At 42.4% G+C, this 26,483-nt stretch overlaps 3 protein-coding genes across 6 annotated transcripts; all 3 read left to right on the forward strand.

Annotated features, from left to right (window-relative positions):
- The first annotated feature begins 538 nt into the window (after positions 1-538).
- Positions 539-8,067, forward strand: zgc:154055 (uncharacterized protein LOC556036 homolog). Of its 2 annotated transcripts, XM_005922314.3 has the most exons (11): positions 539-1,064; positions 1,364-1,420; positions 1,836-1,944; positions 2,089-2,214; positions 3,915-4,088; positions 4,632-4,849; positions 4,924-5,085; positions 5,974-6,115; positions 6,374-6,594; positions 6,680-6,831; positions 6,978-8,067. In XM_005922314.3, the coding sequence occupies exons 1-11, from the start codon at positions 880-882 to the stop codon at positions 7,076-7,078; spliced, it is 1,647 nt and encodes a 548-aa protein (XP_005922376.1). In that variant the 5' UTR covers positions 539-879; the 3' UTR covers positions 7,079-8,067. The 2 variants fall into 2 exon arrangements, with proteins under 2 accessions (XP_005922376.1, XP_005922377.1); XM_005922315.3 differs by lacking the exon at positions 1,364-1,420.
- Positions 8,068-8,356: 289 nt separating this feature from the next.
- Positions 8,357-12,137, forward strand: tdh2 (L-threonine dehydrogenase 2). Of its 2 annotated transcripts, none has more exons than XM_042220805.1 (9): positions 8,357-8,902; positions 9,011-9,234; positions 9,815-9,857; positions 9,942-10,012; positions 10,100-10,249; positions 10,342-10,514; positions 10,593-10,683; positions 10,766-11,035; positions 11,121-12,137. In XM_042220805.1, the coding sequence occupies exons 2-9, from the start codon at positions 9,045-9,047 to the stop codon at positions 11,264-11,266; spliced, it is 1,134 nt and encodes a 377-aa protein (XP_042076739.1). In that variant the 5' UTR covers positions 8,357-8,902; positions 9,011-9,044; the 3' UTR covers positions 11,267-12,137. The 2 variants fall into 2 exon arrangements, with proteins under 2 accessions (XP_042076739.1, XP_005922374.1); XM_005922312.3 differs by having other exon boundaries at positions 9,031-9,234; positions 11,121-12,136.
- A 1,288-nt stretch (positions 12,138-13,425) lies between these two features.
- On the forward strand, positions 13,426-26,344 carry srrm1 (serine/arginine repetitive matrix 1). 2 transcript variants are annotated; one of them, XM_005922309.3, is made up of 17 exons: positions 13,426-13,558; positions 14,472-14,561; positions 17,875-17,997; positions 20,159-20,329; positions 20,678-20,772; positions 20,869-21,117; positions 21,210-21,392; positions 21,488-21,607; positions 21,710-21,918; positions 22,115-22,195; positions 22,714-22,800; positions 23,008-23,143; positions 23,856-23,945; positions 24,145-24,624; positions 24,729-24,909; positions 25,257-25,433; positions 25,522-26,344. In XM_005922309.3, the coding sequence occupies exons 1-17, from the start codon at positions 13,538-13,540 to the stop codon at positions 25,630-25,632; spliced, it is 2,604 nt and encodes an 867-aa protein (XP_005922371.1). In that variant the 5' UTR covers positions 13,426-13,537; the 3' UTR covers positions 25,633-26,344. The 2 variants fall into 2 exon arrangements, with proteins under 2 accessions (XP_005922371.1, XP_005922373.1); XM_005922311.3 differs by lacking the exons at positions 13,426-13,558; positions 14,472-14,561; positions 17,875-17,997 and adding an exon at positions 18,192-18,372.
- Positions 26,345-26,483: the final 139 nt, after the last annotated feature.

A 26,483-nucleotide genomic window follows, 5' to 3' on the forward strand; every position in this document is an offset into this window, starting at 1 on the left:
TTATGCTGCATGAATTATATTCCCTGGGGCAAAATGTGTGTTTAAATGGATGGATGGGATAGGACAAAGCATCATATTTTCCACTTGGTTCAATAGCCCACACGTGGGTGCGCTGATACTATGTACTCTATTACGTTACGTTTACTCTTTACAATAAGGCTAGATACTTATTTATATATTTTACAGGTGACTTTATTTAATGCAAAACAGCTCAAATTGCAAAATATAATGAAACTAGTCAAAGCTGAAAGTTGTAGGTTCAGTACCAGCTACACTTGTTCACACTGTAATGCATCGTAATACCAGCAAAGTGATACTGTGTCAATATTTTGTAGCTGACAGATTTCAACAGTTACACACAGCAAAAGCCAACTTGGCAGATGAGTTGTGATTGACGATTTTTTGTGCTTGAGTATGGCGCCATCTAGTGACAACCTAATATACTACAGGTACTTCACAGTGGCTCCCCCCCCCCCCCCCCCCCCTCTCTGCAGTGCGCACAAGTTGTGATAAGTGTCACTTCTCACTCACTGTCTCAGGAAACGTAGACTTCCGCCTTTTGTCGCCTAAAGCAGCACATTTTCCACTCCCACGGCAGTTAAGCTTAGCCAGCTGTGTGTGCAGAGGTGTAGCCACATAAGAGGACGACAATGTTCAGGAAAATATGAAGCTTCTTCTATTTATAGACTTCTTATCGCCAATCAAACAGAGCGCGGCTGCAACGCTGCCCAACCAGCTGTGCGTGCAGAGGAGGAAGCCCGCTTTCGTTTTCTTACAAGAGAGGCGAGGACGTGATTGAGGTGCTCGGCCACTTCTGTAGTTTAGAAAGAACAGAAACAAAGTTCTGCAGACGGACTTTGGGTGTTTGAAGGGGAGCTGATGGAGTTTGCTGAGCACATTAAGACGGCCAATGTGGAGGATGTTGTGCTCCGACAGCCGCTGCAACCCCCGAGCAGAGGAACCCTGTGCATCACCGGCCACCACCTGCTCTTCTCGGACAGGGAGGAGAGTGACTCCCGGCAGGTTTTATTGCTCCTTAGGAACATCGATGCCATTGAGAAAAGGTGAGGGAGGATTGAGGTCAGAAAGGTGATAAGGAACCAGATCAAAAACGTGTCTTATTAAGAAAAGTAACGAGTATCCTGCAAGAACAATGTCGCACTTTTCTCTATCTCGATTATTTTTTAATTGATTAAATTGATGATTAAATATTTGATGGTGGACTTGTGATTCTTAGAACTTATTTATTATGATTATAACTCGCATGATCAAACCAGTAATCACACTAATCAACACGAAACGGTGTGAACTTGCCGGTAATTCCTCTGATCTCTCATTCCTTCCTCAAATCTTTTTTAACCAGTGTGGAAAACCTTACGGGCTATTCCGGCTTCTTCTCTAATGCAAGCCACAGTGAAAGGTTGGACATCCTCTGTGTTGCCATGTCATGCTGTGTGTTGCTCTTGATGCAATTCTGAAGAAGTAACATTTCCCAACAAGATTAATGCAACGTTTTTTTCCGTTTGCCACCCTCCACATGCTCAGAGCTGTGTACTGCTTGCAACTAACAGCTTTTTTTCTTCGTAGCTCTCTGAAACCTTTTGTTAGGTATTGCCACCCCCCCCCCCCCACACACACACACACACACACACACACACAACCTACCTGACTCGTTTTGCCCACTTTTTCTGCTGCAAGTCGAGCCTCATGCACCGCCATAGGCAATAAATGGGGCTCTGCACCCCCTCTTCAGAGGGGGTGCATGTTTTCTTTTGTATAAGAATCATATATGTGTGTGTGTGTGTGTGTGTGTGTGTGTGTGTGTGTGTGTGTAGGATGTCTGGTTCATCTGGAACAATTACGATGAAGTGTAAAGATCTGCGTGTGCTCCAGCTTGACATCCCAGGCATGGAACAGTGTCTCAACATTGCACACTCTATCGAGGTACACAACTAATGCAACCTGAAACACACAGGCCAGACACAGGCACAAGAAAATAACTGTTGGTCTTAGAGTAGCCTGCTATTTTTCTGCATATGTTTTTCACTTCTTTGCATGTATCGGTAATCTCTCTTTAACTTTCTGCAGACACTGTCCTGTCTGGACTGCGTGTCCGCAATGTACCCTTTCTTTTACCGACCTGTTGATCTCAGCCTGCCGGAACAGTGGGGTCTCTCATCTCCTGAAATGCACTACAGTCAGATGAAGGAACTTGTAAGCAACATATAAAACTCTGTATGCTTGTTTTCTGCTGTAGATAATTTAATACTTGTAGATACAGACATTTTTCAGGTAACATTTTCCAATAATGTCCCTACAACCACATGACAGGAAAATGCCAGGGAAGTGTAGGGGTCGGGATTCAGGATATCCTTCTTGCTTAGCTTTCATTTGTTTTCCCCTTAACTTCAGAATGTGTTGCACACAGCTTGAATTCATGTATAACACACCAACGTCTTCCCGTGGGAATGGCATGTTGCTATGGTGAAGGGTCGCAGCTGAGGGCAGCATTTTTGCATGTGTTTTACAGACACAAAATTCCCAGAACATGTAGGATATCTGTGCTTTTAACCAGACCAGCCTGAGTAGTGTTTTTCACCCATGATAAAGTGGCTGGAATTTGCAAGTCCCAATTATTTCTCTCCCACCGACTCTTTCCATCACGACAGGAGCTGAGCTGTTCTGTGTAGTTATAAACTACGAGCTTCAACCATTCTTACAGAGTTTTTAAGAATACCTTTTACAATTTAGGGAACTTGATGATTAAGTTTCTTTGATAAAATTAAGAAAAGTGAGAAAGTTGTTATAGCGGTAAGGCAAACAGAGCTATAGTGATTTAGCTTAGCCTGATACATTATAGGAGAATTCTTCAACAGCAATGATGGTGAAAGAAGCGTGACACCTTACTTTGGCGCAGACCGGTGATTTGATGCACGGTTTCTATGGATTTATGTCATTGTGATGTTTCAAATAAGAGTGCAGGGATGTTTTAGGATAGTTGCTGAGTGGCTTCCAGAAGGACTTTAGTTTAGCTTAGTTTACAAAAACATTAGAAGTAGCTGTAAACAGCTGATCTGGCGCCCTGCAAGGATAAGAATCAGTGAGCTTCAGAAGCAACATTTCTGAAGCTCACTGATTACTATGCTGTATTTTTTTTATTTTACCTGTTTTTATAGGCAGGCTCCTCTGGTCACCAACCTCACAGTGCCAAAAAGACTTAAAAAGACTTAAAAAGAGACATGCCCCACGTTAGGTTTTGTGCACATTAAGGAAAGCAGATATTCAGTAGAGGTCTTTGAAAAGAAGCTTTCTTTACTTGGGAGAGAGCCGAGCTACTGTTTACAGTACTTATGCTTAAGTAACCAGCTGGTTAGAGTACATTTTTATTTGTTATATTGAGGAAATGGTACCTATTCATGAGGTTAACCGATTAGAATCAAGTTCCACAATTTGGGTTTTCAGGACTGCACCTAATCAGGTGTGGGTACTACTGAGAAAACATGTCCCTAAAAGAGGCCACACAGGAGTGATCCTGCAGTCTGGACATGAAGAAAGGTTCAGATCTCCCTAAAATCATCCCTGAGTTCATCAACTGGAAAACAGTCTGTCCAGCAGTAGTCATGGTCTTTTATTTTTCTTAATCTCTTACTAAGAAATCAAATAAGCCATAGTAGGGCAGTTGTTATTACTTAAAGATCCACTAAGGATTAGCTTGGAGCATAAGCACACGCTTTATGCAAAATAAAAATAACGGGACTTTCCTCACCTATGAACTGGACTACTCCCAGTCCAGCTCAGCTCAAAGAGTCCCCTGTGACTTTAGCAACCGGGAGGTTAGCATGAATAATAACAGGTTACTTGATACTAAAGCTCACATTTTCCTTTATCGCCTTCTCTCTCTCACTTTTTTTCAGTATGAGAAGTGGAGACTGAGCACCGTGAACAGAGATTACTCGGTTTGTCCCTCCTACCCTCCGGCAGTCATCGTCCCAAAAAGCATAGACGACGACACGCTGAAAAAAGCAGCCAAATTCAGACAGGGAGGACGTTTCCCTGTTCTCTGCTACTACCACAAGAAGAACGGCATGGTGAGGTGATTTAGTGTTCACTTTTAGTGTCACGGTTTGTGGCAGAATGGCTAAAAGCAATATAAAATGTCCAAAAAGTCCAAACATGAACAGAAAACATCCGAGGAAACAAACAATCCAACGACTAACACAGGGGAGACAGGGGGACAATATATAGTCGAAGGAAGTGGGAACGGCTGAGGACAAGACACGGGTGAAGAGAATCAAGACACAGGATAAAATATAGCTGACTACCAAAATAAAAGAACTGATTTGCTGAACATGGTGAGCTTGACACAGGAGGATAGACCAGTACTCAGAGGAAAGAGAGTGAAACTAACACTCATAAAACCAGTGAACAGAAGAAAACTGTCAGAAAACTGCAACACTTGAAACCAGGAAGCCATAGAGAAACTCATTCGATAATGATACAAAATACAAGAGAGCCAAAATCAAAGCAATCACACGAAAATAAAAGAATTTAAAGTCCCAAATTAAAAAAACTGTTATGGTTAAGGCTACACATTTGACTGAACATTGTTAACAGGATGAAAAATGTTGTAGGTCATCATGCGCAGCAGTCAGCCGCTGCTAGGAGCCAATAGGAAGCGCTGCAAGGAAGATGAGCTGCTCCTCCAGGCTGTGATTGAGGGTTCGGACAAAGGCTACATAATTGACACTCGCTCCATGCAGCAGGCTCAACAGGCCAGGATGACAGGTGGAGGGTTTGAGTCTAAATCGTTCTACGACCGCTGGAAGAGATTTCACAGACAGATGGAAAGGTGTGTTTGCTGACTGTCTGCTAATACTGATTTGTCAAACTTGCTTTGCTACACACTGCCTCATATGTGTGCAGGGGTAAAGCTCTCCAGGAGAGCCTAATTAAACTGGTGGAGGCTTGTGGTGACGAGTCCAACAACATGGACCGCTGGCTCAGTAAGCTGGAGAATTCAAAGTGGCTGTCGCACGTCCAAAATGCTCTTTCTACTGCCGGCCTGCTGGTGGAGTGTGTGGAGAGGTATGAATAACACCCACACTCTTATGACTTGGAAAACTTTATGGTAATATCTTGTGACTAATTCAATTTTATCTGGAAAGTACCAATTTACAGCAACTCCCATCTCAATGTGCTTTTTATTGTAAAGACTCTATAATATTAGAGAGAAAACCCACCGAGGATCAGCACTTTGTGACAGTGGGGAGGAAGAAATTACTTTTAACAGGAACAGAGCTCGGGCATAATCAGGATTAGGGACAGGCAGCTATCTGCCTTGACTGCTCTAACTCTAAGCTTAGTCTTTAAACTTTCCTTTTTGCTAAAGCATATAGTTAGGGCTGGATCAGGTGACCCTGAATTCTCCCTTAGTTATGCTGCAATAGGTGTAAGCTGCTGGGGGATTCCCATGATGCACTGGGCTTTTCTTCTTCACTCACTGTGTTAATAGACCTCTCTGCACTGAATAATACTTGTTATTAGTCTCTTTCTCTCTTCCACATTATGTCTTTATCCTGTTTTTCTTCTCTCTCCTCAACCAATCACAGCAGATGGCCCCGCCCCTCCCTCAGCCTGGTTCTGTTGGAGGTTTCTTCCTGTTAAAAGGGAGTTTTTCCTTCCCACTGTCGCCAAAGTGCTTGCTCATAGGGGGTCATGTGATTGTTTGGCTTTTCTCTGTATGTATTATTGTAGGGTCTACCTTACAGTACAAAGCGCCTTGAGGTGACTGTTGTTTTGATTTGGCGCTCTATAAGTAAAATTGAATTGAATTGAATGTAGACACAAGGAAGTGAGGGCAAGTCAACAACCACTTGTTTTAAATCTTGAAGAAACAGAAAGAAGGCCATAACTGTCTTCCTTACACACAGGTTTGTTTTTCTTGTACATGTTAATGAGTGTTGTTTCTTCCAGGGATGGCCATTCTGTTCTTGTTCACGGCTCTGAAGGGACAGATTGCTCTTTGCTCATCAGCACTCTGGCTCAGCTCATCATGGATCCATGCTGCCGCACAGTGGAGGGCTTCTTGGGACTGCTGGAGAGAGAGTGGATACAGGCGCGTGCCAGGTTTTAAGTTGGGGAGGATTACGAAGAATTTTAAATGTCTTTTTTTCTTGATTTGCTCCCATAAATGTTGTCGAGAATCCAAAGAAATGCATTGTAACATCGGGGATCTCTGTCTACTTCTGACACGAGTGTCCAAACAAGCCGTGAGCTTTTAAAAATAGAAGCACACCCAGCGACTACAGGACTGAGCCTATCTGTTGCCACAAAATTAGATCCTAAAAGCTGACATGTGTTTGTGTGTTTGCAGGCAGGACACCCGTTCCAGCAGCGATGCGCTCACTCAGCTTACTCCCATGCTCGTCTCCAGCAGGAGTCTCCGGTGTTCCTGCTGCTGCTGGACTGCGTGTGGCAGCTTTGGCGGCAGTTTCCCTTGGCTCTGGGCTTCTCTGAGGCGCTGCTCTTGCGACTGGCGACTGAGGTTTATGCCTCGGATTATGGCACCTTTCTGTGTAACAGTGATCAGGAAAGGTCAGTTTTTTCTACATATTTAAAGATTGCTGCCGAGTGTCTTCATTTCAAACTAAGATTCACACTTTGTTTGCCCTTCAATCAGGTGTGCCTTGGAAGTAAAGGAAAGGACTCACTGCTTGTTCCGGGCTCTGCTAAGGCCCACGGAGAGGGATTACTACTCTAACCCCCTGTATGAACGCACTGAGCTAGCAATCTGGCCCTCAGTTCATCCTCAGTCCCTGCAGCTCTGGAAAGGTGAGCTTTGCCCTGCACTTGTTTTCAGACCTCATCTTTTTTAGCCTTTAATGTAATTGCAGTGTTGCTGTTCTGAGCTTATGTTGTTACCACTTTAGTTTAGTTTAAGTGTTGGTGCTCACTCTGCCCCGCTGTCTGACCCTCAGGCTATTTTTTGAGGTGGACCCAGCAGGTTCGTCACCTTGAAGAGGCTCAGGAGGAAATCAGGAACATGGTCATTGAGTGGGGGAAGTTAGCACGCAGCTGATGCCTCGTTCGTGTGAATGAGGTGGGATCACATGGTTCCAAGGAGTTAAAACAAAATACCTGATTTTGATTTGACCTGTCGCCTTCAAGGTTGCCCGCTGGGCACTTCTGGACTGTTTTCGCCCTGGCTGAAACTTGTAGATCACTCTGAACCTGGGAGTCCCAGTCTTATTGCACACCATGGATTTAAAAACGTCTATGCCAATATGATCCAGCTTTTATTAAAGATACTTACCTGTGAAGAGGACAGTGTACCAGACCAAACAGCAGACTCCACAGTGTTCCAGTCAGGTGAGGAGTGTGAGTGCGTTGAAAAGGCAAGACGATCTTCATGTTCCTCCCTTAGAATGATATTCAAGTTGTAGGCTCACGATTTTAGATGTGTTCCAACACGCATCACATTCAGAAATGTGCAGGGGGCAGAAGAATTCGATGAGGATTAGACTGACTTGGACAAAACCGTTAGATTTTGGATACATGTCTAAATTCACCTGTTTCACAAAGCTGTGGATACCCATTGTTAGATATGTTAAGCAGGAAAATGGCACACTGAATTGTAACTAAAATGTTTTTCAAAGAAGGAAAAATCACCAACAGTGAAGCTGTCCAACCACTCAGCTCTGTTTACCGCAGTGGAAAATCTTAGTCTTTTTGAAGACGTGTGAAGACTTGCCTTCAAAACGGCAGTAAAGACGTAACAGTATAGAGTATATGAAGTGTCCCTCCTACCTCAGTCAGACTCAGACCAGTTTAGCAGAACAAACAGAAATGGCTGGCGTCCTCGATGCTTTATATTTAGACAGGATCTTAAAACCGCAGCGGTCCGGAGGTGACACAAACTTGAGAGAAAGATCAGCTAAATTTAAATTAGGTGCTTTTTATTGACAGAGTTGCAGAACTTTGTGATCCTACCTTGTGTGAATTAGAGAAGATGAACCTGATGAATGTTAACAATATGCAATGCCTAATGTGTTTTAATGTACAGTATTTTTTACACTTGCATAAAAGTTTTCTTACAAAAAATGTGGTGCTTGTGTTATTTTAATACACTAGGCTTGTGTTTCGGTCTAGCATTTTCATATATATTTATCCCATATTGTGTTAAATAATGATTGATGTTACTCTGATTTCTCTTTTCTAACCTGTATGCTAAGATAGCCTGACTGCCTTATGACTATAGATTTACATTTACTAGACTGAAGCAGGAGTACCTTTACAGCTCCCCATGCATCACTATGAACAGGCATATTTCACCAACATGTCTAAGTGATTCCTTCAGAACTCTGGAGCTGTTAAATACAGAGGACAAAACTTGCCAAAGCTTTGTTATTTTTCCAGTGTTTAGCATAATTGCAAAGGAATAATGATTTCATGATATGTATTCACTCATAAATATTATGAATAGAAGTCAGCTGTATAACAGACACACCTCCCAGTCCTGTTAAGCTCAGCTAAACACTCTTCACAATGCAAATCCCTGTGCACAGCAAGTCAGCATGTTTGCACACACGTTGCTTTGCACGCTGGAGACTGTAGTGCTGCTCAGTCAGGAGCCACAAGCCCTGGTGATTACACAAAGTGGAGAAGAACCACATAGCCCAGCATGACTTAACGCACCTGCTTATTTATCCAGCTTGACTGGGTGAACTGAAACGGTGACCAATGGGCTGGTAATCTTTTTGATTCTCACCCCTAAATGCTGTCTTATCAGCTCTTATTTTATAGATTAGTTTAGTGGACTAGTTGTGAATTCACTGTTACATCTGCTGCTTGTGGAACAAGAATCATCTGCCTGGGATTCTTTTTCTGAATCATAAGGACACAGGTAATACATTTCCCCCTTTTTTAAAACATTTCGAAACATCTTGTTTGTGTCCAGGTGTCATTCGAGAGATTTTAAAGGGTTTGGTGTAATATATTTGCTCTGCTTAAGTTTGGTGTAACTTTGTCAAGGACTGCTCCTGGACATGAAACCGGGTGTGCGGGTCTGTGTGCCCTCTGCGGCGGTGCTGGGCCTGTTTTGCCGAGGCTGTCTCAGCAGGTCGCGGAGCTGGCCCGGCCGCAGCTTCAGTTCCACCTCCAGGGAGATGAGCAGGTGGAACAGCCAGGACGCCAGCCCCCCATCTCCTCAGGAAAACGTGCGCGTGCTCATCACAGGTGATGCAAATTTCCATCCATCATTAACGCACAATAGTTGCTTGTGTGTGACGTCGATGTATTCAGGAAAGGACTTTTCCACAGTTGCCCAAACACTGAGCCTGGGAAGCTGCCGTTGTTTTCTACCACTTTCACTGCGCTGCCTCTGTTCTGAATTGTTGTGAGAGAGAATGAGTCGGATCGTTTCCGAGCAGAGCCCCAGTTTCAGATCAAATCAAGTGTAGAAATATGATAATGAAGAATTCGTTTTACTGGAGTATCAGTGTGAAATGCTACAAACATGTGCTGCAGGGTTTTTTGAGTTGTGTTCACTTTGCTCCAACAGCGGGAGCCCATTTTGATTCATCACAATAGAGTGTGTACAGACAGTGCTAGTGAAATAAAAGGGCCAATGGGTGACTGTGGGGAGAATAATAGCCTGCTGTCACTTTTTGTCCTAGGATCAACAAACAAAAAGCTTTATTCATCTGAAAGTGAAAACCAACAACATGGATTTGACTTTTATCGATTTACCAGTCCTCCACAAATACAGATTATCTGTGTGCACAGGTAGAAAGCTAACGCCTGCCTTTGTCTGCAGGTGGGCTTGGGCAGTTAGGTGTGGGACTTGCACAGATGCTGAGGTGAGATTGTAGAAATTCCTGAGATCTTGAAACTTGCTAAAAGGTTTGAAGTTTAAATATCATCATACTTTTGTTAATGTCTAGAAAACAGTATGGAAGGGACAATGTAATCCTGTCAGACATCAAGAAGCCTCCACCTCACGTTTACGCCAATGGTATGTAAAATCTAATTCAAGTATGCATATTACTTTAAAAGTTACCGATTACTTTACTTTTTTTCTGGCATCACTGTTGTTTTTTAGGCCCGTTTGTATACGCTGATGTTTTGGACTACAAACACCTCCGAGAACTTATTGTAAACAATCGCGTCACTTGGCTGGTCCACTACAGCGCTCTGCTTAGTGCTGTGGGTGAGGCTAATGTGGCTTTGGCACGAAAGATCAACATCACAGGTCTGCTTGAACATGCACATCCTTTACACATAACCAGGTTTTAAGGAACAATCAGGGTTGAACTCGTGCTCTCTTCTTTTCTGCCCATCCAGGCCTACATAATGTGCTGGACTTGGCCTTAGAGAACTGTTTGCGCCTCTTTGTCCCCAGCACTATTGGGGCATTTGGTCCCTCTTCTCCACGTGACCCGGCCCCTGACCTCTGTGTTCAAAGACCTCGAACCATCTACGGCGTGTCTAAAGTGCATGGTGAACTGATGGGGGAGGTAAAATGTTTTTTGTACACGTGCTTACAGAGACGCCTGTGACTCCATTTCATTTTCAATCAGCTTCTCTTTCTTTAGTATCTCCATCATAAATACGGCTTGGACTTCCGCTGCCTGCGTTACCCTGGAGTGATATCAGTTAACACACCTCCTGGTGGTGGAACTACAGGTATTACCTGTGTGTGTTGTGCAAATGTACTCCAATCCATTGGATGTCATGGACTAAGTGCTCCGGACCTCTGTCTTCGCAGACTACGCTGTTCAGATCTTCCATGATGCTCTCAGCACAGGTCACCATGAGTGCTACCTGCGACCCGACACCCGTCTTCCCATGATGCATATCTCTGACTGCCACCGTGCCACGGTAGAGTTCATGCAGGCTCCGGAGTGCCAGCTGTCACTGCGCACCTACAACATAGCTGCCATGAGCTTCACCCCTGAAGAGGTGGCCCAAGAAATCCGCAAGCATCTCCCTCACCTCAAGGTCACCTACAATCCTGACACTGTCCGCCAGACCATTGGTATGGTATCTTTTTGTTTTTAAACCACTGGTTGGACTGATAATAAACCAATATAAAACTAAATTGTCCTTGCTGGTTTTTGCAGCAGACAGCTGGCCTGTAAGATTTGATGACACCAATGCCAGGAGAGACTGGGGCTGGGCGCCAGCCTTCGGGCTTGAGGAGTTGGTGTCGGACATGCTCCGCTCCATCCGAGACAAGAGGACCAGCGAGGGTTTGCCAGTCAGCTAGCAAAACCTGCTGCACCAAGACTAACCAATGCCCTACCTACCACTGACTTTTCTTCAGTCTACATTTACCAACAGCACACTTTGTTTTACTTCACTTTTACAAATTGTCAACCAGTATCATCTGTTTGTCTGGAGCATTGCTGCACCGTGCCAGGGACTGATTGTAAAATGGAAATTCTCAGTCATAACCTCTTTATATTCAGTGGAAAGTGAGATGTCAAACACGTGTGCACACACACACACACACACATGCACACACACAGACACACACACACTTCAGTCTTTTCAGGGAATCAGATGCTGTCAAACCTTCTCTTCATCTTTGTGGTTTTTATTGTTCTCATGGTATAAGCATCCCTTTACACATGGGCATGTTGCCTCAGGTGGAACAGAAACGTTTCTTAAGCTTTAAAGAGTTTCAGATGTTGATCACATGCATGAGCACACGAGCGTGTTTCAGCGTCTGTTACAATATCTAACACAATATGGACAAGTTCCACGTGTAGAACAACAAATCTGTTGGACATTTTGAATCCAGGATCATCTGGAATGACTGACTCAGTTGACTTTGGACTGTAATGAAAAATCATGTATCCTGGCTGTTTTGTAAAGCACTCTTTTATAATATAGGCTATCAAACGAAACTCACAGTACATACAACCGCACTACCTTTGCCGTGGCACAGAACAGGAAGCCTTTACTTTTTTGCCAGCGGTGTGATTACAAATATGAATGAGTAACAGTATCAAATGAGGCCGTATTTACTTAGGAAAACAATATATTAAAAATGCTGTGTACTTTGAATCAGACCTTTAATAATAAAAATGTTATTTACCCAAAGAGCATTGAATACCGTACGCTGCCAAAGTTTCTTTTTTCTGTGTCGTTTTTGCATCCAAAACACCCGATCAGCTTAAAAACAAGAACGCTATAAAATGAAAAAATTAACTTCTATTTAAGAAATAGTTAAAGTTGTCTCATATGCTTTCATTCTCTAATTTGTTTGAGTAACATATACAAAATTAAGGTAATCACCAGCCACTTTGTTAGGTACACCTGTTCTAAATATCTAACTAGCCAGTCACACCGATTAAGGCATGTAGAAACAGTCCAGATAGTCTGCTGGAGTTCAAACCAAGCATCTGACTGGGGAAGAAACATGATTTAAGACACTTTAAATTGTTATTTTCAGACTGGCTAGATTTTCCAACACAGACATTTCTAGGATTTACAGAAGTCTAAAAAAGAGAAAACATCAAGAGAGTGGCCGCTCAGGTGAAAATCTAGCGAACAGGAAGGCAACAGTATATTAAACAAAACAAAACAAAACAAAACAAAAGAAGTTATAACCAAGGTCTGCAGACAAGCATCTCTGAATACACAACACATCAACGCTTGTAGCAGATGGGTAACAACAGCAGAAGACTACACTGAGTCCTACTGGGTGAGTTAAAAACAGGAAACTGAGGCTACAAGTCACACAAGCTCAGCAAATTTGGACAAAATAAGACTGGAAAAGCATTGCGTGGTTGACAAGTCTGGGGGATTACTGCATGTAAACACAACTGGTTCTCTTACAGAAAAAGCAATTAGTCTCAGTTTCAGAAATCTAATTTAATGATCGTCATTATGATGCATGCAAATGTTTAGTATTCTGTAGGAAATGGACCACCAGTTGACAAAAGCAAACTAAAAAAATGTTACTGAAGTTGCTTTGAAGGACAAAAAACTGATAAAAATGTTCAATTATTTCCCCAATTACCACAAGAGTGATGATATAAATGACAGATTACCTCTTATTTTTTATTCCAACATAACACTTGTTTTGCTGCATATATTAATGCAGAATTTTCATGGGAAGCTCTTTAATTTGATCATTTTTTGTTTTTCTCATTTGTTTATCTGAGCATTTATTCTTACTGGTGAATGGCGGTTGGTGAGGTTCAGGTTTTGACAAGCCCCTAAATGGACAATGAATAAAAACAAAATACCTTTTTAAATCCACAACATTTGAGAAAAACCAGTTTAAACCAAGGTTTGGGTTGTAATAATATCTGTGCAAGCTGTCTCTGCATATTGAGGCACATTCTAGTCTGCCATATTTCGTGCATCAGGTGATGAGCGGAATCTTCTTCCTCCTCCTCACTGTAACTGCAGTACCTGTTGCTTCCTGTGGGGGCACTCCATTCATCCGGCTCGTCACCCTGAATTTCACCGGCGGACCAGCACACAGCTTTCTCCACAGCACAAGTTACGATCCATTTCACCTAAAATGGACGCGGGATTCTTCCGCGTAAGTTCTTCAAACTTTTATCTTTGTATTTGGTATATTATTATTTAGCTGCATGTAGATCTATATACGTTTTATGGGATGGATGTTTCCTATGTGTCTTCAGTGAAGAGCCATGCAGCTAGCTAAACAGCGGTCAGGGCTTCGACTATCAACTGGGAGCCAACAGTCTCAGGATTTGCATTTAGTCTGCTTCACTTGGTGTATTCTGGGAGTTGTTGCGTGTTCCCTATATTGATGTTTTCTGTCTTATAATTTATGAAAGTGTGTAACTTCTTACGTTAAAACCCCGTACGTGTTATTTTACAGACAAATTTACAGGAAATAGACGAGTCAAGTTAGCTAGCTAACTAAAGATGGCGCCCGGGCGGTGCATCGCTCCTGTCTCCATGAGCTAGTCACGACTGCTGCTGTGCTGGCCTTAGCAAGCCCTCCGTGTTTGCTGAATAATGACATTAATGTGTCTTTTAATATTCTGTCAATGTCAACTCCGCTGTCAGTCAAAGTAGCCTTCGGACTGTGCCTATTATTAGCCTGTGCGTTCGCTTTCGAGGATTAAGCAAGTGGTTAGCATGGCTAATGCTAACCGACTGGTGTCAGTGTCGCCTGCGGCTCAGTTGGATGAGCTAAAAAGAACATGAAGTGGCGCTCTAGGGAACACACGTGTCTTAAGTATTTATTTTAAGACACGTTAGCTTGAGCAACGTAATGTTTTTCCATCTTAAACTTTGACTCTCGTTAATAATGTTATCGGTAAGTAAGACTGCTGTAACTAACATGGGCCCAATAGTGAGGAGGCTGTGCAGCTTGAGACTAAAAACACTGTTCGAGACGGGTTTCTGTTCTTCTCTGATTTGACATCTCCGATGAAAGCTGATCATCACGAGTCCGCTGATGTTGGCTGTTATTTCTGCAGGGTACGAGTGCGGAGCAGGACAACCGCTTCAGCAACAAGCAGAAGAAACTGCTGAAGCAGCTGAAATTTGCAGAATGTTTGGACAAAAAGGTAACATTTGTTTTTACATTTTATTTTCCTCAAATAACTGTTAAAAAAATCATGTTAAATAGTTATCTGCAAACTTGAGGCAGTTTATGGCAATCTGTGTAGCCTGGACATTCATACACCACAGGTATGAGGGTGTCTGTGAGAGACATTTTAATGGCCACCACCTCACCAGGCCTGTGATTAATGAGCTTAAGTCAGGTTTTTTTTTTTTTTTTTTTTAATCCGGTAGCCAAAAATAAAAGGTAAATGTTCATTTTTCTGTTAATTAGTCATTACTTTAACTTTATTTATATATAACTTGTTTATATTTTTAGTCTCCACCCAAATGCCGTTTTTGATCCTTTGCAGGGGACTGCCTGGTCAGTAACAGGTGGACAACTAATTAATATACAGTGGGGAAAAAAAGTATTTAGTCAGCCACCGATTGTGCAAGTTCCCCCACTTAAAATGATGACAGAGGTCAGTAATTTGCACCAGAGGTACACTTCAACTGTGAGAGACAGAATGTGAAAAAAAAATCCATGAATCCACATGGTAGGATTTGTAAAGAATTTATTCGTAAATCAGGGTGGAAAATAAGTATTTGGTCACCTCAAACAAGGAAAATCTCTGGCTCTCACAGACCTGTAACGTCTTCTGTAAGAAGCTTTTCTGTCCCCCACTCGTTACCTGTATGAATGGCACCTGTTTGAACTCATCATCTGTATAAAAGACACCTGTCCACAGCCTCAAACAGTCAGACTCCAAACTCCGCCATGGCCAAGACCAAAGAGCTTTCGAAGGACACCAGGAAAAGTATTGTAGACCTGCACCAGACTGGGAAGAGTGAATCTACAATAGGCAAGCAGCTTGGTGTGAAAAAATCAACTGTGGGAGCAATCATCAGAAAATGGAAGACATACAAGACCACTGATAATCTCCCTCGATCTGGGGCTCCACGCAAGATCTCATCCCGTGGGGTCAAAATGATCATGAGAACGGTGAGCAAAGATCCCAGAACCACACGGGGGGACCTGGTGAATGACCTGCAGAGAGCTGGGACCAAAGTAACAAAGGTCACCATCAGTAACACACTACAACGGCAGGGAATCAAATCCCGCAGTGCCAGACGTGTTCCGCTGCTGAAGCCAGTGCATGTCCAGGCCCGTCTGAAGTTTGCCAGAGAGCACATGGATGATACAGCAGAGGATTGGGAGAATGTCATGTGGTCAGATGAAACCAAAGTAGAACTTTTTGGTATAAACTCAACTCGTCGTGTTTGGAGGAAGAAGAATACTGAGTTGCATCCCAAGAACACCATACCTACTGTGAAGCATGGGGGTGGAAACATCATGCTATGGGGCTGTTTTTCTGCCAAGGGGACAGGACGACTGATCCGTGTTAAGGACAGAATGAATGGGGCCATGTATCGTGAGATTTTGAGCCAAAACCTCCTTCCATCAGTGAGAACTTTGAAGATGAAACGAGGCTGGGTCTTCCAACATGACAATGATCCAAAACACACCGCCCGGGCAACAAAGGAGTGGCTCCGTAAGAAGCATTTGAAAGTCCTGGAGTGGCCTAGCCAGTCTCCAGACCTCAACCCCATAGAAAATCTGTGGCGGGAGTTGAAAGTCCGTGTTGCTCGGCGACAGCCCCAAAACATCACTGCTCTCGAGAAGATCTGCATGGAGGAATGGGCCAAAATACCAGCTACTGTGTGTGCAAACCTGGTAAAGACCTATAGTAAACGTTTGACCTCTGTTATTGCCAACAAAGGTTATGTTACAAAGTATTGAGTTGTATTTTTGTTATTGACCAAATACTTATTTTCCACCCTGATTTACGAATAAATTCTTTACAAATCCTACCATGTGGATTCATGGATTTTTTTTTTTCACATTCTGTCTCTCACAGTTGAAGTGTACCTCTGGTGCAAATTACTGACCTCTGTCATCATTTTAGGTGGGGGAACTTGCACAATCGGTGGCTGACTAAATACTTTTTTGCCCCACTGTAGTTGAGTAACATTTAAGGAAAGCCACAAAAGTTTTTGATTTAAAGTCCTTCTTTTTTTTGTCACTGTAACTTCTTAAAAAGACACAAAGAAGTGACAGTGCGGTTGAGGGTAGGACGCCATCTAGAGCGCACCACATTTGAATAAAAGTGATTATTGCAACACGTTATCACTTATAAGGAAAACTTGACACATGACGTTTTAAAAGCAGATCTTAAAAGAGCCAAATGTGTGATCAGTTGCTACATTAACGTTAAGCATTGTTTGTATTTTTATTTGTATATCACATATCACAGTCATGTGACTTGCCCAGTGGCTTCTAAAGAAAATGAGCTTTTTTTGATAAATTCTGGCATGTGTAAGTTTTGTATTATTTTGGATTGATGACCACTAAGTTGTTCCATGGTCCACACATGGTTACACATTGGTCTTAACAAGCAAAAGATCCCAGGTTCTTCAACATAACGACTGACCCATGACGTCCATTAATATAAAGCGTCAGTCAGATAAAAACAATTTTAAGGTGCGACGAGATAAAAATTAAACTGGATCCCAAAAGGGAACTTTTTTTGTACAACAGCTAAAAGTTAAGACAAGTACAACAAACATAAAACCAGACAGCTTTATAGAGTAGAATGATACATTTGGTAAAGTAAATGTAATATGGCAAAACGAATATCTTGCGTTAAATTAAAATAAATACAGTAAAATATAGATTTATGCAGAAATATAAAGCCAAGCTTTGTGCTACGTTTTTCCCCCCAAAGCCATCCGTGGTGAGAAAATGTTAAATCTTTTGTTTGACAAAAAAGGTTTTTAAATTTACCTTTTATGATTTTTAAATATGTAAGTCAGATCTTTTAAGGACAGTAAAGCTTTTTTTCTTCTTTATTTAAATCCTTGCCATAGATGAATCACTGTGTTTTGTCTTGTGGGATTTGTGTGTAATCTATTTAGTCGTCAGACAGAGTGAAATGGACAGGTTTTTGTCAGATAACACAATCGCTTTGTGCTCTGATTGCATTTTGTGCCCATTTTGAGCCAGGAAAATCCATGTTACATAATAATATATTTATAACAAAGCAAAAAAAATAGTTAAAAACGACTTACTAAATCTGGCTACAAAACAGAATCGCAAATATCTGATGGAATTAAAGCAGCTGTGTATAAAACAGTGTGAGCTGGCAGTGCAGGGTTGAAATAAACCGTTAAGATGAGAGAAGAGACAAAACGTTATGAAAGATATCTTGTATCTGTTCAGGTGCATATAAACAGGTGCTGCTGTTTCTCATCACTAACGGTCTGTTTCACGCTCAGGTGGACATGACCAAAGTGAACCTAGAAGTCATCAAACCTTGGATTACGCAGCGAGTCACTGAGATTTTGGGATTCGAGGATGACGTCGTCATAGAGTTCATATTTAACCAGCTTGAGGAGAAGGTAATGTCTTTAATCGTGTTTATTTTTTGTTCTTTCAGAACTGTCATATATTGAAGGGCATTGCTTAGTGCTTAGTCAGTAAGAACGATATAAGCAAATAATTACACGTCCTAGTCAAACTGAGATTGAATGGGAAAAGTAACAGTTGGTGTAAGACTGATTTATAATGACATTACCATGTTTTGCTGTTATGTGACAAAGTGCCTTTATCCAGCAGTCTTCTAATGATGATGTGATTTATGATTTAAAAGGCCTGAACCAATATGGATGTTATACCTTGCATCAGAAGTATAGCACCAACACCTAATTAGCTCTCTCCTGAGCCCAAAGTCACTGAGCCCAACTCTCCCTTCATGATGCAGTGTGTGGTTTGAGGTGAGTTATATGCAGGGATCACCTATATCATGTCAGTGAAAGAAACGCCTAAAAAAAATAAATCAATTAAAAAAAATGCCATAATCATATTCTTCGTAGGTGTTGACAGCCCATCGGTAGACTGCCCAACTCTCTTTAAACGTAACAGGAGGTACAGGCTCAAAACAGGACATAAAAGGGCTGAAACAGCCTGATTTTCTGTACTTTCTACCAATTGGGTTATCACGCAAAACTGAAAAGTATTGTCTCACTGGCCACCTCTGATTGCAAGTTTTTACTGTCTTTTGCACTCTGTTGAGTGTGGTCAGAAGTGTTTTCGCTTTCACTTGTTACCACACAAAACAGTCATGTGAGGGTGTCAAGAACACAAGTGTTATAACGTCACTGCAGCAAGTTGAGAACTTCAACCTCTGGAGGTCAGCATAAACACGATTTTCGCCCGTAAGAAACAATACTTTTCAACTTGGTTTTAAGTTAGTACAAGTTCACTTATTTTCTACAAAACCCCTCTTAACAGTAAACCTGTAATATTGTAGATCCTATTTTTGTAGACTAAAGTGTACATTCACTCCAGGCTGTTTTATTTTAAGCATTATGTCCAGCTGTTTTCCTTTCCATAAACTCTACTCTGTCCCACTGATAGATCAAAGCATGTAAGATGTCTGGAACTTGGGTAACTTCCATTGCACAGACATACTTTATAAAACAGGAAACATTTCAGATAATTTATACTCTGTATTTGTAATTACCATGCTGTCAGTGTACTCGTATATTTTTTGAATGCAAGTTTTGATTTCAGTGCCATTTATCTTCGTTTATGGCTCGTTATTCTAAGAAAATCCAGATGTATGTATTTTCATATTTTATGTCGCCAGCATCACACATGTGTATTATTTTTTACTTATTATTTTATCTTTTACTTGCCAGTGGGTGGGCTGTTTAAGCTAAATTTAAAGGGTACTGTTGCATAATGGAAAACAGTTGATACAGTTAATGAGATTACGCTATCTCACAATCATTCTATCAGTTGTTGAAATAAAACTCAGTTTTTGTGTAACTGTGTACTCATTATTGCTTGTTCGTCTCTTGCAATTTAGATAAATGATATAACATTAAGCTCATGGTGGTTGAGTCTCAAGCAGTAGGGAGGCGGAAGCAAGCCAAGGGAGCTCCGTGCCCACTGATCCCACGGGACTCACTGAAGACACCGGAACTGTACTTGCAGTGTTGGGTTTTAATGCACTCTGTATTGTGGCTGTTTGTTTACCTCCTGAAGTGTAGACGGTGGGGAGACTGGAAAGCAAGGGGTGGGTAGCGGCCAAGGGGATGTATGGTAGTGGGCTAGCACTGAAGAAATCAAATTATACTACAATTTCTTTGTATTATGGGAGGTTTTGTTTTCTTCTTTTTCTGTTTTGTTATGGTAGATTGTAAAGCTAGGGCAGCAGAATTGCATGCTGTGTTTATTTTATTTCTTTAACATCATTAGATGTGTCTCCCCTCAGCTAGCTCACAATCTCAGTTTCCTGAGTTTGTGAGTACAATTTAAATCAGTCTCATTTTTGTAGGTTGAGTCTAATATTGGACCCAGGGATGTTAAATAGCCTAGTCAGTGTCTTACATGTTTTTAAGATGGTTATCTAAATAGTCTGAGGTATAAATTTATAGAAGAGTAGAAGGTAGGGAGCCCCGTTTGTGGGACCCTACCCCCCCTTGCTGTTTGGTCTTCAAGTATTTCAATGGCTACGTTTTTTTTTTCTCTCCTCCCTTCGTGTGTGTGTTGCAGCACCCGGATAGCAAGATGATGCAGATCAACCTGACTGGCTTTCTGAACGGGAAGAACGCCCGGGAGTTTATGAAGGACCTCTGGCCCCTGCTGCTGAGCGCCCAGGAGAACATTGCCGGCATCCCATCAGCTTTTCTGGAACAGAAGAAAGAGGAAATCAAACAGAGACAGGTGAGTTTTTCTAAATGGTGGAAGCGGGGATGGGCAAGATCACGCTGAGCTTGGTGGCTTTCCATTTATCTTTTTTTTGAAAGTGTGTCATACAAGACTTTTTTTCTTTTTTGGGTGGGGGGGTGGCTTTTGTTGTGTTTGCACAGCTGCTCCTCAACAAATTACATGTAGGAGGGGACCTGTAGCACAGACACGGGAATATAATGGTGTAAAATAAGTATTGAGAAATTGCAGTAATAAGACCCCCTTTCTGTTAAAAAAACTCTATAAAATATATCATGTTGAACTCAGTAATTATTTAAAAATAGGAGTAAAATGATTCATCTCTCATTGATCTGTTTCTGGCAGATTGAACAGGAGAAACTTGCTTCTCTGAAGAAGGTGGATGAGGAAAAGAAGGAAAAGGACCTTAGAGAACGGGCTCAGTCAAAGAGCCCCAGGAGGTACGATTATTTTCATTTTGAGACCCATAGATGGAACTACAGCTTGTGAATTCGTTGTAGAATATGCAAACCTCTTGTATTTGTCTCTCTGGCCAGACGGAAAACGAGGTCACCATCGCCGCGAAGGAGGTCGCCATCACCACGGAGGAGGTCACCAGCGAAGCGGGAAAGGAAACGCAGCCCCTCACGCTCACCAAGGCGCAAACAAGCTAGTCCAGTTGGTGGCAGTTCACCCCCTCCGCCCCTGATGCAGCTGTCCACAAAATCTTCAGAGGAGCCGGTAGAACCAGATACTTCAGGAAGAGCTGTGCCAGAGGCAGTCGTCCAAGAAGCTTCTTCCACCTGGTTTGTGGAATTCTTGCTTTTATTTGAAGTGGGCATTTAGTTGGACTGGTATTATTTAGAACTTAAGACATTTAAATACTTTTCTTTTGCAGTGAGACAGTTGTGGAAGTAGTGAAAGCAGACTCTGTGAATGAAGTCAAAGAACAGTCGCCAGAGAAAACCCTTAAGAAAGAAGAGAGACCGAGGTCACGAGAAAGGGAGAAGGACACGAGGAGGGAAAGACACCATCGCTCACGCTCTCATTCTCGTTCTCGCAGACGCCGCTCGCGCTCTAGGTGATTTGACGTGTGGCTTTAACTTAAACTTTCATTATGAAAAATCAAAGTCTGTAAAGGAGTTTTCTATATCTGCTGATTCTCTACCCAATCAGATCGTACTCCCCTCGCAGAAGACAAAGTCCCAGAAGGAGAATGTCTCCTCGTCGTAGGAGCCCTCCTAGACGTGCGCCAGCTAGCTCCAGGCACAGACCCAGGCGTTCCCCCGTCCGCAGGTCGGCATATTTATTTATTTTTTTGTATTGGCATGGATTTAATATTTTACTTCATGTTGTCTGTGGTATACAGACGCCTTTAAGCCTTTTTTTGTCCTACAGGAGGCGCTCCCGCTCTGCTTCATCCTCTGGTAGCAGCTCATCAGGCTCTCGCTCGCCTAAAAAAGCAGTGAAAAGAATATCTACCACACCACCCCGAAAACAGGTTCATCATCCTGATACTTCCATTAGTCCCACAGGCAAGAACAGACGATCACAGTCTCCACGAGCTAGAAGGGGCCGGGGCTCTCCTTCCCCACCCAGATCATCAGGTGTGCTTCAGTTCCTCCTTTGTACATTATATTAAAATATTTTTACCTATGAAAATATTTGAAGACTTTATGCTTCTTCTGCACAACCAATGTTGGATTCCAATGTTAAACTTAATGAGTATCTCTAAGCTCGTTGCTGTAATTTTAATAAATCTGTGACAAGTGCATATAATTTTTGCTGTGCATTGTTTTTCAGGGTTTAAGAGAAAACAAGGAGGAAGGGCTGATTCTCCCCCTGACAACGTCAAGCCCAGACCATCTGAAGGCTCCGACTCAGGTAAGTGTAAAACGTGTTAAAGAACCATGCTGCCTTTCACCTCACGGATCTCTAAATATGGTGACTGTTTAACACTTTAACTCATCACTTTGCGCCCTGTGCAGTTACTGTGGCTTTCAGCAGGATGTACATGTTCACTTGTCATGCTTGTGCACCGTATTGTGTACTTGGAGAGCTTAGTTGTAATTATTCTCATTGAGAAATTTAATTTACCAACACATAGTTGGGTACTTGTGTGAAATTCTCAGCATTCCCGAGCCTCCGCCTCTGGCTTGCTCCCACACTGAGAAGGCTGAGTCTGTGTAACCTGAAGGATCTCTTTGCAGGGTGAAGCTGAGCCACCAGAACTGTTAAGAAACTGTGTGCTAATTCAAGGGGAAACTATAAATGTTGTAACATGATGACAGACCAAGCATCACAGCTATAAGTCTGTCTTCTGTAATACTTGTAGCATTTCCTTGGCAGTCTGTTTCCGGCTTTGCTAACACTGATGGGACACTCAATGCTCTGCATTTCAGAGGAGGATAAAAATGAGAAAGGGGCAACAGCAGATTCGGTGCAACAGCGACGTCAGTATCGCAGGCAGAACCGGCAATCGTCTTCAGGTTAAAAGCGTTTTTATCCCCGTTCTTTCTTTTCCCATACCCCCGCCCCTCTCTCTTTAACGAGTCTGTCCATGTCATCTTGCACTCATCGTCTCATGGACTTTTGAAGCTGTGTCCTAACCCCAACCTTGGTGTTTTTTCCCTGACCGCATACTGCCAAGGCTTCGCTGAAGCAGCTCTTGATGTCATTTGTTTGTGTGGTTTCAGAAACGGGGTCTTCATCCTCAGAAGATGAGGTGCCCAAGAGGGCAACAGGAGGGTCAGGTGCCAGAAATGGTGAGGTCAGGAGGAGGCGCAGTCGTACACCGTCTCCTCGAAGGCGACACAGGGATCCCTCCCCGAGGTCAGATAACACAGTATTTACACATTATCTGACTTTTATTATCTCACTTTAACCTCGAAGTCTTAATAGTTTGTGCTTTGCTTATATTGTTTTTATGTATTAATTTTATTCCTCTGTGCCGACAGAGGCCTACTCAGGGCCAGACAGTGTTACGTTAAGTACAGTGTATCACTATCCGCCCACTTTCATCCATATTGTGGCACAAATGGAGCTGCGTGGGTGCTGCTCTTCCTAAAAGTGGATGTTTATTTTCCACATAACATAGTAACGTAGGCTGTACTAGCTGGAGAGCACTGGATCACAGTCTGTGTTGTTCATAGAACAGCTAATATCTTTTTTTTTTTTTAAGTCTTGCTCATTGTGCTCGTGCCTGGCAGTGGGCCAGTCTCGACCCTGGGCTTTGCAGTACTGTGGCTGAAGCTGACTTGCAGTCAAATCTAAGTTAAAGATTGTGACGCAATTTTTACATTAAGAATTTGTAGCTTTTTTGTCACTGGCAGTTATTTACTGTTGTGTGTGTGTGTGTGTATATATATTTTAATCCAGTGATTGCTTTAGTTTGGCCAGTGAATTCTTTATTACCAAATTCCTTCAAGGTCTGTATAACAAATGTGTTGAGTCTTTACAGACCTTGAATAAAGCTGCAGCTTGTCTAGTTATGGGAGGCGGGCGGCCACAAGTTGGTGACTCTGATTTTGTTTTTTCCTTGCAGGAAAAGACGCTCTCCATCTCCAGTACGCAGACGTCGCACCCCTACTCCTCCTCGGCGTCGCAGATCTCCCTCTCCTCCTCAAAGACGCAGGTATAAGAATGTTTCCTTTTAAATTTAGACAAACGATCTCTCCAAACTTCTGTGTTGCAAACAGACTCCTGGGCAATAGCATGTGTTTCATACAGGAGTCATTGTTCCTGTCTTGTGGTTTTTATGAAATACTTAAAATTTTATGAATTACTTACAAATTTTAAAGTATTTCCTAAAGGTTGTATTTCCTGCTTCACAGGTCTCCTTCCCCACCACCCCGTCGTAGATCTCCATCCCCCAGACGATATTCTCCCCCTATCCAACGTCGCTACAGTCCTTCACCCTTGCCCTCTCAGAAGAGGAAAATGTCTAACTCGCCAATGAAACGCTCTTCACCGGCTACCAAGCGACGTCCCTCCAGATCCCCCAGACATAGAAGCTCTCCTCCTCCAAGAAGACGATCCCCTCCCTCCTCGACATCTCCACCCAGACACAGGAGGAGCCCCATGCTGCCACCTGGGCGGCGAAGCAGAGATGCTCGATCCCCTGTTGCGGCATCCAGACGCCTCTCCCCATCCCCTGCAAACCGCAGTCACGCTGTTAGAGGATCCACAACCCCCCCACGGCGCTATGAAACCTTGAGCACATCTCCATCTAACCAGCGCAGACAGCAGTCACCTCCACACAATAAAGTCATCCGCAGAGTTTCACGCACCCCAGAACGCCGTGACAACCAGAGGTAGGGATCACTTATGTATCAGACAGAACAGCGTTTCAATTTCTGTTTACCTGTGACATTTTTGTGTGCCAATTATCTGATGTCACCTGTGTCATCTCTCTCAGACCATCTCCAAGCCCTCAGCCTATAAGAAGAGCGTCCTCCAGATCTGTTTCCCCTGAACCAGCAGCTCAGAAACGTCCGACTCAAGCATCCGCCTCCCCCTCCCCGTCTCGCTCTGCCAGTGCGTCTCCACCACCAGCCAAGAAAGCCAGCAGCGGTTCTGGAAGTCGATCTCCAAGCAAGGTTTGAGCTTATTCGCAGATATAAAAAAAAATAATTTTTGAAATTTTTTTTTTTTTTTTTAATGAAGGGTGGGGGTTAATGGTCTAACTGTTCAAATCTGTGCACGCCAATCATGGCAAGTTATAGCCTCAGGAAGTTGAACTTTTGCAGCATTGTTAAAAGGAAATGTCATCATATATGTTCAGTGTTTTTAAAACTTGAAACTGTAAAATTCTAAATTCCTCCAACAGAAACGCATTAACTGTAAGCTGAGCTGCAGCACCGTTGCCATAATCCTTCTCTTAACTTTGTGTTGATATAAACATGCTTCATGCCTGTGTCGTCAAGTTCTGATGTTTCTCTTTCAGACTTCGGATGTTGACGGCGGTGCAAAGAAAAAGAAGAAGAAGAAGGAAAAGAAACACAAGAAGGAGAAGAAGCATAAAAAGCACAAGAAGCATAAGAAGGAGAAGAGCAGTAGTGCTGCTGTGACTGGAGACACACAGGAGAACCAGGCTGCAGAGGAGGACAGAGATTCCAGAAAGGTAACATCAGTTTCCCCTCTGTCTGATTTCTGTTCGGTACAACAGCGGATATAGGTCGTTGAGTAAATGATGCGTTGTTGTTGTTTAGGAATCGGACAGTGACGTGGAAAACACCTTGGATGATCTGGAAAAGCACCTTAGAGAGAAAGCGCTGCGCTCCATGAGGAAGGCCCAGATGTCTCCATCACAGATGTCCTGAAAGCGAGCGGCTCTCACTCGTGAATTTTCCAATCACTCTTGATGTTTGTCATCAACCTGGTTCAGCTTTAGAATGTACAAATTGTTAAACCTTGACTTTTGTGTTTCTTTTTACTGGTTTGGTACATTCTGAAGGGTTTGATTTGTTGGTTAGTGTATTATCTGAACTGTAAAGAAGCTTGTGATGTTCATAATTTTAATTTGTCAGCAGGGAAACAAGTTAGGCTCAGAGGTTTTGATTTGGGCAGGTTAAATATTATTTCCACAGCCTACAGTAGATTCTGTTGAGAAATGATTGCATGTGCAGTGATTGTCTCTGATGTGCATGAACCACTGACCTTATGAAGTATAGGTAACTATACAGTAACATACAGTTACTTTTGCCTTTTAGTTGTGAGAGACGGCTGTGTCCACTATTAAAGAGGCTGTAACGGAACCTTTTGTCCCATATTGTAACTTAATAGAGGTTTCGGCATCATTTAACCTGCTTATTTTTGAGTTTTAAATTCTTGTTTGAAGACTATGTGATACCTGCTTTGTTTTTTTTTTGTTTTTGTTTTGTTTTTTCTTTTCCCAAACCGATAGATGATGCAGTTTGTGTTGACACTCTTGTACCAAGCTAATCTCTGTGGGACTGCTAATAGTATCTTTGTATTTAGTAATTTTGCCTCTTGTCATCTTGTCCTTTCAGAATTAAAACCTTTTTTATAGGATTAATGGTTTTGGAACATTTTGTCATTCTTTTTGGTTGTAATAAAATGTTGTAGAAAAGAATCTAAAAAGGGATTATTATTATTCTCCTCATTATTATTATTATTATTATTATTATTATTATTATTATTATTATTATTA

Source organism: Haplochromis burtoni, unplaced genomic scaffold, assembly GCF_018398535.1.
Source record: "Haplochromis burtoni strain Fernald_Lab_line unplaced genomic scaffold, NCSU_Asbu1 Contig_55, whole genome shotgun sequence".
Lineage (NCBI taxonomy): Eukaryota > Metazoa > Chordata > Actinopteri > Cichliformes > Cichlidae > Haplochromis > Haplochromis burtoni.

Excerpts from the sequence above, each read along its gene's own strand:
- tdh2 (XM_042220805.1), top strand. The coding sequence starts at position 9,045 with ATGAAACCGGGTGTGCGGGTCTGTGTGCCCTCTGCGGCGGTGCTGGGC. Across the intron at positions 9,235-9,814 it reads CGTGCGCGTGCTCATCACAG|GTGGGCTTGGGCAGTTAGGT; the intron begins GTGATGCAAATT and ends CTTTGTCTGCAG. Across the intron at positions 10,013-10,099 it reads ACCTCACGTTTACGCCAATG|GCCCGTTTGTATACGCTGAT; the intron begins GTATGTAAAATC and ends GTTGTTTTTTAG.
- zgc:154055 (XM_005922314.3), top strand. The coding sequence starts at position 880 with ATGGAGTTTGCTGAGCACATTAAGACGGCCAATGTGGAGGATGTTGTG. Across the intron at positions 5,086-5,973 it reads CTGGTGGAGTGTGTGGAGAG|GGATGGCCATTCTGTTCTTG; the intron begins GTATGAATAACA and ends TGTTTCTTCCAG. Across the intron at positions 6,116-6,373 it reads TGGAGAGAGAGTGGATACAG|GCAGGACACCCGTTCCAGCA; the intron begins GCGCGTGCCAGG and ends GTGTGTTTGCAG.
- srrm1 (XM_005922309.3), top strand. The coding sequence starts at position 13,538 with ATGGACGCGGGATTCTTCCGC. Across the intron at positions 20,773-20,868 it reads CAGTCAAAGAGCCCCAGGAG|ACGGAAAACGAGGTCACCAT; the intron begins GTACGATTATTT and ends CTCTCTGGCCAG. Across the intron at positions 22,801-23,007 it reads GAACCGGCAATCGTCTTCAG|AAACGGGGTCTTCATCCTCA; the intron begins GTTAAAAGCGTT and ends GTGTGGTTTCAG.